The following is an 18,097-nucleotide window of genomic DNA, read 5'->3' as shown; positions in this document are numbered from 1 at the left end:
CTTTTTCCCGTACAAGTATATTTGTCTTTTTCTTAGTCTTCTAAAGTGGGCATCTAACAAAGGCTCTTGGTCTCCTCTTCCTCCTCCTCTAATAGAAACATAGAAGACTGACGGCAAAAAAAGACCTCATGGCCCATCTAGTCTGCCCTTATACTATTTCCTATATTTTATCTTAGGATGGATATATGTTTATCCCAGGCATGTTTAATTTCAGTTACTGTGGATTTATCCACTATGTCTGCTGGCAGTTTGTTCCAAGCATCTACTACTCTTTCAGTAAAATAATATTTTCTCACATTGCTCCTGATCTTTCCCCCAACTAACTTCAGATTGTGCCCACTTGTTCTTGTGTTCACTTTTGCTATTAAAAATACTGCCCTCCTGAACCTTATTTAACCATTTAACATATTTAAATGTTTCAATCATGTCTCCCCTTTCCCTTCTGTCCTCCAGACTATACAGATTGAGTTCATGAAGTCTTTCCTGATAGGTTTTATGCTTAAGACCTTCCACCATTTTTGTCGCCCGTCTTTGGACCCGTTCAATTTTATCAATATCTTTTTGTAGGTAAGGTCTCCAGAACTGAATACAGCATTCCAATGTGGTCTCACCAGCGCTCTATACAGCGGGATCACAATCTCCCTCTTCCTACTTATTATACCTCTAGCTATGCAGCCAAGCATTCTACTTGCTTTTCCTACCTCCTGAACACACTGATAACCCATTTTGAGACTGTCAGAAATCACTACCCCTAAATCCTGAAGTTTTTGCTAACACAGAACTGCCAATACAGTACTCAGATTGAGCATTCCTTTTCCCCAAGTGCATTATTTTACATTTGGAAACATTAAACTGCAGTTTCCATTGCTTTGACCACTTATATAGTAAAGCTAAGACCCTACTGTCATTGGCATATCTGCCACCTCTGATGGTCGTTCAGGTTCATCCAGGTCTACAGTGGTACCTCTTCTTACGAACACCTCTTCATACGAACTGTTCGAGATACAAACTGGGCGTTCAGGATTTTTTTGCCTCTTCTCACAAACCATTTTCAAGTTACGAACCCTCGCTTCTCTCTCGGTTGCTGCTGCTGTGAGCAGCGGCCAAAGCAAGTGATTTTAAGTTTGCAGGTTCTGATGATCAATGGGTAGGGATGGGAGTCACTCGCAGTCGGTGTGGTGTGGAGCGTCCCATTGCAGCGTCTCCTGTGCCAGAGCCCTCCCAGAACAGGCCTCGATCCTGGGCTGCCCGCTCACACAGCTGCCAGTAGTTTCCTTTCAGGGAGAGAGAGCACAATTCACCCCCCACCCTCCTGCTGTCGCTTACAGGTCGGCGACTTTTCTTGGGCGGCAGGGATTCTCCGCCAAATGTATGAGCATCCGGTGCCTCCCCCAGCTTCCTTCCTGCTTCCTCGTAGTCAGGGTTGCTGCAATAAGGAATAATATAAGGATCAGGATTAATACATACACACAAACATACTTTTTTGTACTTACATTCTATCTGCATTGTCCTGAAGTATTGTCCCTGACTACAAGGAAGCAGTCAGGAAGCCCAGGGAGGCTCCGGACGCTCATACCTTTGGCGGGGAATCCCCACCGCCCACGCGATGCCACCGCCCTGTAAGCACACCATGGGGAGGGGTGAAGTGAATCGCGCTCTCTCTCTCCGTGAAAGAAACTACTGGCAGCTGTCACTTAAAGTCATTCACAAGAAAGAAAAAGGAGATAATGAGGCCACCTCGCATTTTTGGGGAAGGAGAAAGAGCCCAGGGCCATTACTTGGGAACAAGCGGGCAGAGGGAGGAAGCCTTGGTGAAGCTAAAGGGTTTCGCTGCCGAGTCCTTGGAAAGGAAGGACCCATCTGCTAACTCGCCTTGCCTGTTTCCTGGCCGGTAAAAACACCAGGTAGCCTGCCGAATGCTGCTGCCATGCTGGGGGGAGGAGAGAAATGGAGGAAGCTCTCTCCTCGGCTCTCATTTCCGCTCTCGGCCATGCAGTTAGGAAGGGTTTGGAGAATTGGGTCTGGGAGATAGCGCCGTGGTCCCGGCTGCTGGCGTTCATTGTGTCTCCTTCTTCTCCCTGCCCGCTCACGCGCACTCTCACCCCACCAGCTGCGCTCGCCGATCAAGAAGCCTTTTCACTTTTTTTGGCCTCTTTTTTTTTTCCGTGGGGAGCGGAATCAATAGGAGAAGGAGGAGGAGGGCACTCTCCTCCTCACTTCTGCTTCTCCTTCCAATTAAGGCAGTTCTCGAGCCTGCAGGGAGAGTGGGGAGTTAAAGTTGGGCGCCTTGAAGAGACTCCCTCAGAGGAAGCAGGTCCCAGGCACGGAGTGTGAGCTAGGGAGCCTTGTCTGAGGCCGAAGTGCCAGTCCTTGCCACAGCCAGGATTCCCCTCTGCCTGTTGCTGCCACTGGAAACACTTTCAAGGAGGATGGAAGCCTCCAGGCAACTTCCTGCACATTTTAATCCACCTACGAGGCTCCTTCCTGGCAGCCTTCGCTATCTTCCCCCCTCCTCCATGCTGGCGGTAATAAGGCAAGTTAGGATTGCACACATTATTTGCTTTTACATTGATTCCTATGGGAAACATTGTTTCTTCTTATGAACTTTTCTACTTACGAAGCTGGTCATGGAACAAATTAAGTTCGTAAGAAAAGATACCACTGTATTTCTCCCTCACTCTTAACGCTCTATATCAGCTGGCAAAAACACTGGCCTAATGTACCAAGATGGGCCTGGCTTATCATCTTGAGAATCTCTCATTACCAGAGTTGGTCGAGGACCACTCACAACACACCCAATGGGCATTTAACTGGAGTGGGCAGGGTAGAGGATGATTTTCATGAGGGAAGAAGAGAGATCCATTCCTTCTGATGCCATGTCATAAATACATTGCCAGGCTTTCTAACAAACCCCTGCCCCTTTGTTGCTTTGGTTGGAGTCTGATTCCTGGAGCGGGAGGTCGGTACTCATTTTGTGAAGAGGGCACTGCATGAGAGGCTTATGGCAGCATGGGGACCAGCAAGTTGAGCGGAACCTGCTGTGCCATGGAAGAACGCCCTACTCCATGCCTTTCCTCCCCTCTCCCACATCAGCTATTTCATCTTTCTCTACATGTGGTGAGGAAAATCTAGGAAGGGATCTGGGGGAGGGGGGAATAGAGCATGGAATGGGGGGTCTATGCTCCCCAATCCTGATCAAGCAGTCTTTGCAGGGCAGCTGCCAGGAGAACAATCTGGTCCTCCGGCCAGGAATGTAATGTGAAGAGTAGAGGGGAAGAACACCTCTAATTTCAAATCCCACACTGGGTGACAGGAGCTGAAGCAACCTTCCAAAAGCAAGGTTTATTCCATGCCTTGCACCACATGTGTCAGGATAAACCCTTCCATCTCACAAGCAGCCTTGGCAGCAGTGGAGTTGTCACAAGAGCAATCAATGAAATGGAACTCAAAACAGCTTTGGAAGTCAAGAGACGTGCCCACTCCCAAACTTTCCTCTTTCCCTCTGTCTGTCTGTCTCTTTCTTTCACTCTTTCTCCCCCCTCATTTTCTGTGTGTCTCTATATCTGTGAGTGTGTATGTGTTACTCTCTCTTGCTCCCTGCCTCTTCTCACTGTCAGCCCTGCCACCCTGTCTGTGCTACCTGCGGTGCAGGCTTCCCCCCCCCCCAACCAGCTGTGGTGGACATGAGAGGGAGGGGGAGGTTACGCTTACTGCTCCAGCAACCTGGCTTTCCAAAAGGAAGGGGAGGAAAAGCTGACAAAAATGCTGAAAGAAAGCAGACATGGTGGTGGGCAGAGACACGGGCAGGGACACACACACACATACAGAGTCCCATTCATGCCAGTACTTGGGGACTAGAATGAAAACCACTGCTTGATTGTTTAAAATAGATTCCTGCATATATGAGTGTGTGCAAAAATGTATATATGAATTATTGATTATACTTCAGGACAATGCATATAGAATGTAAGTACAAAAAAGTATGTTTGTGTGTATGTATTAATCCTGATCCTTATATTATTCCTTTTAGACCACCGAGACTATATTTTGGAACCACTTTCCCTGCCAGAAACTCCAGGTGGCATTTCAGCTGAAGAAGAATCTCCCTCTGTGCCTTGTCTATTCTGTGAAGGATATTATCTAACATCAGAACAAAATCAAATTCTGAAACACATGATCATAAAACACAAACTTATCATAGCTGATGTCAAGCTGATTGCAGATTTTAGAAGGTATGCTTCCTTAAAATTAGGTAATTGATCTTAGTACAGAGATACCATGATCTAATTCTAATACATCAACCATTGTTTCTACTGGTAGATTCTGGATATGGAAGAATAGGATTACCATAGTTTTCGGTGTATAAGGCGCACCGATGTATAAAACGCACCTAGATTTTAGAGGAGGAAAACAAGGAAAAAAGTATTCTGAACCAAACGGTGTACAGTGATCCCTCGATTTTCGCGGTCTCGATCTTCGCGAAACGGCTATACCACGGTTTTTCAAAAAATAATTAAAAATAGTCCGCAGTTTTTTTTCTATACCACGGTTTTTCCCGCCCGATGACGTCATACATCATCACCAAACTTACGTCTGCCATTGCTGATTGGCCGAAATCTCGGCCAATCAGCTTTGCCATCGCAAAAGTTTGCCCGGCAACGCTGATGCACCGAAATCTCAGCCAATCAGCGTTGTCATTGCAAAAATTTCGCCCGACAATGCTGATGGACAGAAATCTCGGCCAATCAGTGGTGTTAGCCCAGCGTGCTTTGGAACTTTTGCAACTTGTTAAAACTTGTTGGAAGATGGCTCCTAAACGTTGCACGCGGAGCGGAGGCGGCGACACTAAAAAGAGCAGGAAGATGCTGACAATTAAGGAGAAAATGTAACTTTTGGACATGCTAAAAGAGGGACGCTCTTATGCAGATGTTGGTCGGCATTATGGGATCAACGAATCGAGTGTGCGATACATTCGGAAAGACGAAAAGAAGATAAGGCAAACTTCTCTGATAACATTCAACAAGGCTGCAAAAAGAATGGTGACGCCTAGAAACAAACGCCTTATGAAGATGGAAGCTGCTTTGTCCGTGTGGGTACAAGACTGCCGTAAAAAGAGCATTGCTTTGGATACCAACACCATACGGACAAAGGCACAGCAACTCTACACCCGTCTTGCAAACACAGAAGGAGGCGATGCAGATGAGGGAAACGCAGGTGAGGGCTGGGGTTTTTTATTCTGTCATTATTTTAGTGCTTTTACCATACAGTACTGTATGCTTTCATTCAAGAGTCACTTCTCTCTCCCTTTCCTGTCATTCTCTGCAGATGAAGGTGCTGGTGAAGGTGCTGATGACCCTGAAGACCCCCAGCCATCAACATCTTCTGCTTCTTCGGCCCCATCCACATTCACAGCAAGCAAAGGGTGGTTCGATAAATTTCAACGGCCCTATGGCCTGAAGAGTGTGTCACTGCATGGAGAAGCTGCCTCAGGAGATACAGGTGCAGCCGAGCAGTATGTCCATGGCACGTTTAAAGACCTAATTGAAGAAGGGGGCTACCTTCCAGAACAGGTGTTCAACATGGACGAAACAGGCCTGTTCTGGAAGAGGATGCCTTCACGGACTTTCTTGATGCAGGATGAAGCCAAAGCCCCTGGTTTTAAGGCCCAGAAAGATCGGGTAACTTTGATCATGTGTGGGAATGCAGCAGGCTTCTTGATGAAGCCAGGGCTAATTTATAAATCACGAAATCCAAGAGCCCTCAAGAACAGAAATAAGGATGCATTGCCAGTGTACAGGATGCATAATCCTAAAGCATGGATTACAAAACCCCTCACGCGGGACTGGTTTCATCAGTGCTTCATCCCACAGGTGAAGGATTATTTGGCTGCCAAAGGACTCAATTTCAAAGTGCTTCTCCTAATGGACAATGCTGGAGGCCATGATGACCTGGCACATGAACATGCTGGGGTGCAAGTCGAATTCTTGCCACCAAACACCACATCTCTTATCCAGCCGATGGATCAAGGTGTTATCTGCGCATTTAAGGCACTGTACACGCGCAATTCCCTTGGAAGCCTCGTGGAAGCAATGGACGCTGATGAAAACTTCACATTGAAGGGCTACTGGCGTCAGTACACGATTGCATCGTGTCTGAAGAACATTCAGAATGCCTTAATGGATATGAAGTCACAGACAATGAATGCCTGCTGGAAGAAATTGTGGCCAGAAGTGGTGCATGATTACAAGGGATTTGCTCCCGAAGAAATTCAACATGCTGTAGTCCAGAAATCTGTGAAGCTGGCATAGGCACTGGGTGGAGAAGGCTTCATTGACATGACACCAGATGAAGTCAATGGTTTGCTTGATGAGCATGGCCTACCGCTGACAGACAATGATCTGGAGGAGCTGACCAGGTCAGCGAGTGAAGAAGAGGAGGAAGAGGAAGCTGAACAAGCTGAGGAAGAAGAAGATGTTGGCCTAACGCTTGAGCGGCTTGCAGAACTGAACAGAGCTGCTGCACATCTCCAACACATGGTGAAACTTTGGGATCCCAACATGACTCGCTCTATACACTTTAAGGCCTCCCTTGACAACACCTTTGCACCATACAGAGCCATGTTAGCCCAGAAAAAGAAACTGCACCAACAACTGCCCATAACTATGTTTGTCACGAAATCAAGAGGTCTGTCACACCATCACCTGCAGCGTCCATTGTAGAAGTGCCCGATGAAATGGTGATAGAAGAAGATCCCGAGTTATCCTAGTTATGCTAACACCCCCCCCAAAAAATGTAAATAAATATTGTTATCATTTATAACTATCAGGGTGACTAAGTGTCTTATTCAATGTGTACAGTACAGTACTGTACAGGTACAGGTAGAGGTAATGGGAAGGGGAAATGGTAATTAAGGGGATGGGAAATGGTAATTTATGGGTTAAAAGTGTTGGGACTGAGTGACATAGAAGAATGAATGAATGAGTGAGTGAATGAATGAATATTGTAAATTCAAACACAGGTGAGGGCTGGGTTTTTTTATTCTGTCATTGTTTAAGTGCTTTTACCATACTGTATGCTTTCATTCTCTTTCCTGTCATTCTCTGCTTCAATCATTTTCACATTTCTCTCTTTCTCCCTCTCTCCTTTCCATCTCGCTCTCTCTGTTGCTCTCTGTGAGAACGCCTGTCCCACCTCCTGCAGCCCCCCTCGCTGACAGCTGGGACGAAAGCGCTCTCAGCCAAGGGACTACAAGAGGGGTGGGGTGGGCATTCTAAAAGCACTCAGAGCGGCCGTAGCCGCCAGCGCTGCTGCAGGAGGACTCGTGCCCCAAGAAAGCCGGTGAGAGGGGCGAATCGGGCGGGCGGGGGGTAGTGGCGAGGAGGCCGGAGGCGCTGGGTGGGTGGCCGACATTAAAAGCAATCATTGCCAGCCTTTCGTCGCTCCCCGCCTCCCCGCCTCCAACTTCAAGCCCTTGCGCGGCCATGGAAAAAGGGTGCGCATGCGCAGATGGTGTTTTTACTTCCGCGCCTCTACTTCGTGGAAAATCGATTTTCGCGGGAGGTCTTGGAACGTAACCCCCGCGAAAATCGAGGGAACACTGTAATATTAAATAGTAATAGTAACCTCTCCAGCCACGAGTGGGTGGGTTTTGTTAATGGCGAGTATTCTGAGCAGAGTCAGGTTACAAGCGGTGTGCCACAAGGATCTGTTCTGGGTCCTATTCTTTTTAATATATTTGTGAGTGACATAGGGGAAGGTTTGGTAGGGAAGGTTTTCCTATTTGCCGATGACTGTAAAGTGTGCAATAGGGTTGATATTCCTGGAGGCGTCTGTAATATGGTAAATGATTTAGCTTTACTAGATAAATGGTCTAAGCAATGGAAACTGCAGTTTAATGTTTCCAAATGTAAAATAATGCACTTGGGGAAAAGGAATCCTCAATCTGAGTATTGTATTGGCAGTTCAGTGTTGGCAAATACTTCAAAAGAAAAGGATTTAGGGGTAGTGATTTCTGACAGTCTCAAAATGGGTGAACAGTGCAGTCAGGCGGTAGGGAAAGCAAGGAGGATGCTTGGCTGCATAGCTAGAGGTATAACAAGCAGGAAGAGGGAGATTATGATCCCACTATATAGAATGCTGGTGAGACCACATTTGGAATACTGTGTTCAGTTCTGGGGACCTCACCTACAAAAAGATATTGACAAAATTGAACGGGTCCAAAGACGGGCTACAAGAATGTTGGAAGGTCTTAAGCATAAAACGTATCAGGAAAGACTTAATGAACTCAATCTGTATAGTCTGGAGGACAGAAGGAAAAGGGGGGACATGATCGAAACATTTAAATATATTAAAGGGTTAAATAAGGTCCAGGAGGGAAGTGTTTTTAATAGGAAAGTGAACACAAGAACAAGGGGACACAATTTGAAGTTAGTTGGGGGAAAGATCAAAAGCAACATGAGAAAATATTATTTTACTGAAAGAGTAGTAGATCCTTGGAACAAACTTCCAGCAGATGTGGTAGATAAATCCACAGTAACTGAATTTAAACATGCCTGGGATAAACATATATCCATCCTAAGATAAAATACAGAAAATAGTATAAGGGCAGACTAGATGGACCATGAGGTCTTTTTCTGCCGTCAGACTTCTATGTTTCTATGTTTCTATGTTTTGTGGCTCCCGGTGTTTTCTGTGGGAAATGTCTCCCTTCTTTCCTTCCCTCCCTCCCTTCCTCCCTCCCTCCCTTCTTCTCCACTTCTCTCTTTCCCTCCTTCTCTCTTTCCCTTTTCTTTCTTTCTCTCCACTTCTCTCTCTTTTCCTTCTCCCTCATTCTCTCCCTCCAAGTTCCTCTCATTTTTGTGTCCCTCTCTCTCTCTTCCATTTCTCTCTCTCATTTGTTTCTCTCCCCTTTTTGCTCTCATTTCTCTCACTTTCATTTGTTTTTCTCTCTTTCCTCTCCCTCTCCCTTTTTCTTTTTCTCCCCTTCTCTCTCTCATTTGTTTCCCTATTCTCCCTCTCTCATTCTCTCTCTTTCTCTCTCAATCTTTCTCTCATTTCTCTATTCCTTCTCTGATTTGCCTCCATTTCCATGGCTATTCTGGCGTGTGGACGTGTGACTTGAAAAGGCGCTTTTTCCTTTGGCTCGTTAGCGTGATCACAAGCTGACAAGCCAGGCAGCAAGGGTTATGCATGTGGTTCATCCCCGGTGATGGCGGAGAAGCTGCCTAAGCCAGAGACGACACCCCCCTCACAACACCGAGCTCCTGGGATCACAGCAATCACCAGGAGCCATTGGAAAATTTGACAGGGAGGGAGGGAGGGTGGCCTGGATGGCTAGTTTGCCTGGTGGCAAGCATGGGTCCGATGGCGGGCTACAGCGGGAGGGTCCAGGCCCGTCACTTAAGCCCTGTTAACCACCCATTTTTTCCACGGCTCTTGGGGGGTCGGGGGCAACTGCGGGGCCTTGCTTACCAGCCACAGGGCCTTTCGGCCTACGCATCAGCTGTAGAGCTTGGCGATCACCACGCCCCCCATCCCCAATCTGGCAGAGGCCCTGCACCTCAGAACGCCAGGGCAGGAATGGTTTGTATGTGTGTGGTGGTGGGGAATCAGCAGCGGGGCCTTCTGCCAGGCAACCATTGCAGTAAAGGGCAAGATTAATCCTGCTGCTCTCCACAGTGTCCCTGGGCTGGCGGCTTCAGCCACCTGGCTCCCTTCATGGCTCTGCTCACACAGCCACGGGAGAGTTTTTATACCATGACTGGTGGCGGGGGCACTCCGAAGATCGTGCTGGTCTTGAATCAGAGGCGGCCAGGTCCAAGGGCACTTGGAATGAAACTGTCTCAGCCAAGCCAGTCGAGCGGCTGTGGCAGGGGATGGTCAGGTGTTGCCTGTCCCCCCGGCTGAGGGAACTTCGCTCCAAGTGCCCTCAGTCCTGCCCGCCTCTGCCTCAGCCGAGTCTCTGCCTTGCGTGGCCCAAGCGCTGTGGGGAGGGTCTTGGAGCGCCCACTGCAGCAGAGGAGAAGGGCCTCCTGGGCTGTTTTGCCTCCTCTGCTGCACCAACAAAGGACTTCCACCCCTGGCCTTGCCTGCTGCTGCTGCTGTTTCACTACAGAAGAAAGTCAGGGCTTTGCTGCCCAGCTCAGCTGAGGCAGGGGTGGCCAGGTTCGAGGGCGCTCAGAGCAAAGCCACCTCAGCCGAGCCGAGCCTGCCACCCAACAACATAGAGCTAGTGTGGACAATGGCTCTACCTCAGATTCGGCGGTGCCGGCAGCCTGGGACGTGGACATGACATTCCCGGTGCTGCTGCTCTTTGAAGGGAAGCCGCTGGAGCCGCCATAGCAGTTTCCGCCACTGCTGCCTCCCGTCCCACCTTGGGAGCATTTGATGTATAAGACGCACCCAATTTTTAAAGCACTTTTTGCTGTAAAAAGGTGCGTCTTATACGCTGAAAAATACGGTAATGAAGATCAGTTTAGAGTTCAATGATTGGTTTAAACAATTTAATAATAACAGATAACTGTTAATTAATAATAGATATGCAAACAACAAATTTACATTTTTTCATAATTTTAGGACTATAGATGTGAAAGGTGACTAGAATTACCCATGGTGGTGAATATATGTGCCAAATAGTTCTAGTTTTGAAAAAGTAGAAAGTTAGATCATTGTACAAATGTAGACCTCATTTTGGAATTTTAAACATAAAATTTCCAAACTTAAAACTGAACACCCGGAAAAAAACAGATCTTTAAAATTATTCTATGAATTAGCACCAACTCTACATAGTGGGAAAAAACATGTATGGTTCTGATTTCTTTCTGACTTTCTGCCATTTTATATTTAAATTTCATCCTGTTAAAAGATGGTATTCCAACATAAGTATTCTGGAGATGATTTTAAACACAAAGAGGAATAATTTAATAAGAAAACCTAAAAAACCTTCCTAATTGTCAGTTACTGCCTATACCAGTAGCTCTTTTTCAAGTACCATTCTCAGAATCTCTTTAGCAAGATTTATTGAAAGGCACAAGAGAATATTTGAGGAATTCCATCAACTAAATTATTCCTTATCTAATAAGCAGGATACAGTGATCCCCCGTTTATTGCGTCCCCAACCATTGCGAACAGGGTACTTCGCGATTTTTCAACCCGGAAGTCAAAATACCATCTACGCATGCGTGCCGGGCACGCATGCGTAGATGGCAGCGGCTTCCCTGGGTCTTCCCCCTCTTGCTGGCGTCAGCGAGGAGTTTCCCCACCGCCCACGCAAACTCCTCGCTGCCGCTCGCCCGCCCTTCGCCTGCCCACGCCGTTCGCTCCCCCCTCTTGCTGTCGGGAGGGCGAGAAGCCCTCCCCAGCACCCGCTCGCCCGCCCTTCGCCCTGGCGGAAAAATTCCAGCCCCCACCTGGTCCCGCCCGATCCTCCTCCCTGAGGCAGCTCGCCCTCCCATGGCCGCTTCCTCCACCCTCTATTGCAAGCCCTCGCCACCGCAGCCAACGCGCGCTGCGATCTTCAAGCCCGGCTCCTTTCGGCCCAGCATCCCGGGCCAAGCAGCTGCCTTCCGTGACTGAGCCTGGCTGGCCCGGAAGATCGTAGCGCGCGTTGGCTGCAGCGGCGAGCGAAGCCAAGCCGGCAGCAATGTCGCCGCCGGTGCAGCCAACGCGCGCTACGATCTTCCGGGCGAGCCAGGCTCAGTGACGGAAGGCAGCCGCTTGGGCCGAGAGGAGCCGGCCTTGATCCGCCAACGCGCGCTACGATCTTCCGGGCCAGCCAGGCTCAGCGGATCAAGGCCGGCTCCTCTCGGCCCAAGCGGCTGCCTTGATCCGCTGAGCCTGGCTGGCCCGGAAGATCGTAGCGCACGTTGGCTGCAGCGGCGAGCGATTTCGCCGCCGGTGCAGCCAACGCGCGCTACGATCTTCCGGGCCAGCCAGGCTCAGCGGATCAAGGCCGGCTCCTCTCGGCCCAAGCGGCTGCCTTCCGTCACTGAGCCTGGCTCGCCCGGAAGATCGTAGCGCGCGTTGGCTGCAGCGGCGAGCGATTTCGCCGCCGGTGCAGCCAACGCGCGCTACGATCTTCCGGGCCAGCCAGGCTCAGCGGATCAAGGCCGGCTCCTCTCGGCCCAAGCGGCTGCCTTGATCCGCTGAGCCTGGCTCGCCCGGAAGATCGTAGCGCGCGTTGGCTGCAGCGGCGAGCGATTTCGCCGCCGGTGCAGCCAACGCGCGCTACGATCTTCCGGGCGAGCCAGGCTCAGTGACGGAAGGCAGCCGCTTGGGCCGAGAGGAGCCGGCCTTGATCCGCCAACGCGCGCTACGATCTTCCGGGCCAGCCAGGCTCAGCGGATCAAGGCCGGCTCCTCTCGGCCCAAGCGGCTGCCTTCCGTGACTGAGCCTGGCTGGCCCGGAAGATCGTAGCGCGCGTTGGCTGCAGCGGCGAGCGAAGCCAAGCCGGCAGCAATGTCGCCGCCGGTGCAGCCAACGCGCGCTACGATCTTCCGGGCGAGCCAGGCTCAGTGACGGAAGGCAGCCGCTTGGGCCGAGAGGAGCCGGCCTTGATCCGCCAACGCGCGCTACGATCTTCCGGGCCAGCCAGGATCAGCGGATCAAGGCCGGCTCCTCTCGGCCCAAGCGGCTGCCTTGATCTGCTGAGCCTGGCTGGCCCGGAAGATCGTAGCGCGCGTTGACTGCACCGGTGGCGAAATCGCTCGCCGCTGCAGCCAACGCACGCTACGATCTTCCGGGTGAGCCAGGCTCAGTGATGGAAGGCAGCCGCTTGGGCCGAGAGGAGCCGGCCTTGATCCGCTGAGCCTGGCTGGCCCGGAAGATCGTAGCGCGCGTTGGCGGATCAAGGCCAGCTCCTCTCGGCCCAAGCGGCTGCCTTCCGTCACTGAGCCTGGCTCGCCCGGAAGATCGTAGCGCGCGTTGGCTGCAGCGGCGAGCGATTTCGCCGCCGGTGCAGCCAACGCGCGCTACGATCTTCCGGGCCAGCCAGGCTCAGCGGATCAAGGCCGGCTCCTCTCGGCCCAAGCGGCTGCCTTGATCCGCTGAGCCTGGCTCGCCCGGAAGATCGTAGCGCGCGTTGGCTGCAGCGGCGAGCGATTTCGCCGCCGGTGCAGCCAACGCGCGCTACGATCTTCCGGGCGAGCCAGGCTCAGTGACGGAAGGCAGCCGCTTGGGCCGAGAGGAGCTGGCCTTGATCCGCCAACGCGCGCTACGATCTTCCGGGCCAGCCAGGCTCAGCGGATCAAGGCCGGCTCCTCTCGGCCCAAGCGGCTGCCTTCCATCACTGAGCCTGGCTCACCCGGAAGATCGTAGCGTGCGTTGGCTGCAGCGGCGAGCGATTTCGCCACCGGTGCAGTCAACGCGCGCTACGATCTTCCGGGCCAGCCAGGCTCAGCGGATCAAGGCCGGCTCCTCTCGGCCCAAGCGGCTGCCTTGATCCGCTGAGCCTGGCTCGCCCGGAAGATCGTAGCGCGCGTTGGAGACAGGCTTTGAGTTTTGGCTGCAGGGCGAGGGAGTTAGGAAAGTCCTACTTCTCCCCCCGCAGCCAAAACTCAAAGCCTGTCTCCTGCTGCCCGGTTTAGCCAGGACACGAGCGGCGAAATGACTTGGAGGAATGTGAAGCTGAAACCGGCCGGTTTCAGCTTCACATTCCTCCAAGTCATTTCGCCGCTCGTGTCCTGGCTAAACCGGGCAGCAGGAGACAGGCGGTGGGCTGGGAGCCGCAGGCGAAAGGAGCTCGGGCATTGTTCTCCGGACCCCGCCCGCAGCCTGGAGAGGGAAAGGGCCGCCGCGGGGCTGAGCGGGCGGGGTCCGGAGAACAATGCCTGGCACCGCGCTCCGATGCCCGAGCTCCTTTCGCCTGCGGCTCCCAGCAGCACTTTGAATCCAGCAGCTTCTGCTGGATACGGGCGGTGGGTGGGACGAGCGGCGCGGAAGCCAGGGGCTGTGGCAGCTCGCCCCCCCCATCGCCCGTATCCAGCAGAAGCGGCGGGATTCAAAGGGATTCAAGGCTAACTTCTGCGCTTGGCTTGAGGACTCAGCTCGGAAGCTGCACGGGTGTTTTAAAAGGTCTCCGCGGGCATGGGGGGCTTCCTACCACCTCCCGAACCCCCAACTCGGGTTTGGGGGGGTGCTAAGAAGCCCCCCATGCCGGCGGAGACCTTTTAAAACACCCGTGCAGCTTCCGAGCTGAGTCCTCAATCTTCGGCTCCTCGCTAGCGCTGCGGAAGTAAAAATACCATCTGCACATGCGCAGATGGTGTTTGTACTTCCGCAGCGCTACTTCGCGAAAACCCGCTCGTTGCGGGGGTTCCTGGAACGGAACCCTCGCAACGAGCGGGGGATCACTGTATACCTAAATACAGGTAGTCCTTAACTTGTTGCCACAATTGAGCCCAAAATTTCTGTGGCTAAGTGAGACATTTGTTAAGTGAGTATTGCCACATTTTATGACCTTTCTTGCTACAGTAGTTAAGTGAATAACTTAAGTTAATAATAAGTTAAGTGAATCTGGCTTCCCCATTGATTTTGCTTGTCAAAAGGTTACAAAAATGATCACATGATCCCGCGACACTGCAACCATCAGAAATATGAGTCAGTTGCCAAATATCTGAATTTTGATCACATGACCATGGTGATTTAACGGTTGTGTGTAAAACAGTCATAAGTCACATTTTTGAATATTATTGTAACTTTGAACAGTTACTAAATGAAAGTTGTAAGTAAAGGACTTTCTGTACACTATAGCAGGACTTTCTTTAACATATTACTGTTTTTAGGTGAACTACAAAGTGGTAGGTCTCTTTACTGATGACACAGAAGCTTGCATCTGTTTGTTTACCAAATTCTGTCTGAAATTTGTTACACATACCATGTTTCCCCAAAAATAAGACCCAGCCTTATATTTTTTTTGTGGCTTCAAAATAAGTACTAGGGCTTATTTTGGTGAAAATATTTCAGGGTGATCAGTCCAGCGGGGCATCCCACACCCTGGTGTACCCACAAGAGGCGGCAAGTGCAGGGGAACTGACGGTTTCTAGCAGCAGCTGCAGCCTGCCAGTATCTTAGTCGGCACACTCCAGGGCAGTGATGGCGAACCTATGGCAGGGGTGCCCTAGCTCAGCTTCAATGTGTGTGCCAGCCAGCTGATTTTTGCCTCACACAAAGGCTCTGGGTGGGCATTTTTGGCTTCCAGAGAAAGGAAGGGTGTTTTTATCCTCCCCCAGCTCCGGGGAATCCTTTGGAGCCTGGGGAGGGCGAAACATGAGCCTACTAGTCTCATCAGAAGTTGGGAAACAGGCCATTTCTGGCTCTCAGAGGGCCTTCGGGAGGTGGGGGAAGATATTTTCACACTCCCAAGGCATTGAATTATGGGTGTGGGCACTCATACATGTACAATAGCATGCACAGACGCTCATTCGGCACCTGAGGAAAAAAAAGGCTTGCCATCACTGCTCTAGGGCTATGCAGCCCATGCAGCAGAGGTGAGTTGATTACTTGTCCAGCCAGCAGATGGAGGCAGAGATACATGGGAGAGTTGGGCAAACTGGGTGTGCCACCAGAAAGCCGAGAGCAGTTGGCTTTGGGAGGCTCATTTTTGTGCGAAGGCACCAGCAGCAGATGGAGTCAGAAGCGCAGGACGAAAAACAGGCGATCTTATTGTATCACACAGGACAGAGGAAAACATCCCACTGACTCGGCTTTCTCGTGGCTCATGCGGTACATCCTGATTGCCTATCTTCCCCCACTCTGCCTTCACCTGCTGCTTGGACAGGTAATCAACTCACTTGCATGGGCTGCGGCTGTCAGAGTTCCAATATGAAATCAAAACTCCAAGGCAGGGTTCCTCAATAGATTTACTAGGCATGTCATCTGAAGTCCCCCAGGTTTTCCCTACACAGTTCAACAAAATCAAAGACATAGGTTCACAGGTAGTTTTTTCATCCATACTACCTACGAGAGGACAGCACTCCACAAAAGAACAAAAAATTCTGCCATTGAACCACTGGCTAAAAGTTTGGTGTTGCCTAAGAAACTTTGGATTCTTTGATCACGGACTTTACTTTATTCTAGTTTTAGCAAGAGACAGGTTACACCTCACCAAAACTGGGAAGAATGTCCTTGGAAAACAACTGACCCAACTCGTTAGAAAGGCTTTAAACTAGTACTATGTGTGACCATATTCCAGAACCTTCAGGACCTATCACCAAACAAGGTCCCTCAGCAAACAAGATTAACAACGAATCAAAGAGGGAAGGGAAGGGAGACAGACCCAAACACCAATCAGTAGACACAAAGGGTCCACCCAAAATCAGGCACAAAGAACTCAAATGCCTCTATACAAATGCACAAACTGTGGAGAACAAACAGGGCGAACTAGAAATACTAATCCACGAAGACGAACCTGATATAGTTGGAATAACTGAAACTTGGGGACAAAACACATGATTGGAACACAGATTAAAGGATACAAATTTTTCAAAAAGAAATAGATCACAGAAAAAAGGAGGTAGAGTTGCACTGTATATAAAGGACCATTACAATGCCACAGAGATACAAGTAATGAGAAGAAAACCCTCTAGAAAGCATATGGGTCAACATTAAAAAAAAAGTGTGACACAACAATAGGAGCGTACCAAACCAAACAGAAACAATGGACAGCCTCTTTACCAACCAGCTAGCACACATATGTAAGAAAAATAACACAGTAATAATAATGGGAGACTTCAATTACCCAGACATCAATTGGAAAACCAACTCTGCACCAATTGAAAAATCAAACAAATTCCTAACCAGCCTTGCAGACAACTTCATTGTCCAAAAAGTGGTGGATGGAAGTCAGTGTTCCCTTTAATTTTGGGGGGTGGGTGGGCGGAAAAGTATAGTGTCTGAGCGGCAGTCCCTTCGGGACTGGGCGGCACTCTTTCCCTCTCACTCTTTCCCTCTCGGCTTCTGGGCAGGTTTGAAAAACTCTGAGTTGATGATGATTTTTAAGTGAGCCATTGCTCACTGCTCAGCTTAGAGGGAACTATGGATGGAACTAGAGGGGCAGCCACATTAGACCTAATACTCACAAACAGAGAAGAAATGATAGAAGGAGTCGAAACTGAAGGGGGCACCGGGTGAGAGCAACCATACCATTATAAAGTTCAACATAATGCTAACACAAACAAGAGGACCCAACAATACTAAAGTCCCAGATTATAGAAAAGCGGACTTCAACAAACTTAGAGAAAACCTGAGAGTGGTCCCTTGGGCAAAAGACCTAAAAGGCAAAACTACACAAGGAGCTTGGCAGACTTTAAAAACCATGATTATTGAATCCCAGTACAACACCATCCCGATGAAAAAGAAATACACAAAATCCAAAAAGAAACCAGCATGGTTACACAAAAACATCACAGACAAACTGAATGAAAAAAAAAACAAATACAAAAAATGGAAAGGAGACATAATCAAATACCAACAGACAGCCAGAATCTGCAAACAAAAAATCAGGAGAGCAGAGGCCCAGTGTGAACTAAGCCTAGCAACAAAAGTCAAAGACAATAAAAAAAAGTTTCTTCCAACATACAAACAGTTAAAAAAACCCCAAAGAAACAGTCCACTAAAAAGAGAAGATGGCAAAGAAATAACAGACAATACAGACAAAGCAGAACTACTCCTTGCCTTTCGAAAGAGTTGAAAAACTCATCTTTGTCGCCAGGCCTGGGTTAAACTAGATCTTCCCCCCTGACCAATGAATGTTTTTAGTATGATTTTATTGAATGAATGTTAATGAAAGTTTTTAAAGTTGGAATTTTTAAAGATTATTTTTAAGATTATTTTTATGGATATTAATTGTATTACTATGCCGTTGTGTCTTTTTATATGTTGTGAGTTGCCCTGAGTCCTCGGAGAGGGGAGTTGGACTACATGGTCTCTGAGGTCTCTTCCATCTCTATGATTCTGTATCATTCTCATGCTTGAGCAGTGAATTGGAATGGATGGTCTCAGGTCCCATCCATCTCTATGATTCTGTATCAGCTTCCTGCTTGAGAAGGGGGTTGGACTAGATAGTCTCTGAGGTCCCATCCATCTCTATGATTCTGTATCA

General features: G+C 49.5%; 1 protein-coding gene across 3 annotated transcripts in view; it reads left to right on the top strand.

The window, feature by feature from the left end:
• ZNF277 (zinc finger protein 277) overlaps positions 1 to 18,097 on the top strand; it is a 306,252-nt gene that overhangs the window by 49,059 nt on the left and 239,096 nt on the right. For 2 of the 3 annotated variants that reach the window (XR_011559472.1, XM_070755514.1), the window contains exon 2: positions 4,031 to 4,232. Coding sequence is in view for 2 of the 3 variants with exons in the window: in XM_070755514.1 (XP_070611615.1) it covers positions 4,031 to 4,232 (202 nt within the window). In the remaining variant the exon portion in view is untranslated. Of the gene's footprint in view, positions 1 to 453; positions 568 to 4,030; positions 5,215 to 5,325; positions 6,823 to 18,097 lie in introns of those variants that run through there. The other variant, XM_070755515.1, reaches the window with a different exon arrangement.

This window comes from Erythrolamprus reginae, chromosome 6 (genome assembly GCF_031021105.1).
Source record: "Erythrolamprus reginae isolate rEryReg1 chromosome 6, rEryReg1.hap1, whole genome shotgun sequence".
Classification (NCBI taxonomy): Eukaryota; Metazoa; Chordata; class Lepidosauria; order Squamata; family Dipsadidae; genus Erythrolamprus; species Erythrolamprus reginae.
The sequence above is the reverse complement of the archived record's forward strand: the minus strand, read 5'-3'. Positions and strand labels throughout refer to the sequence as shown.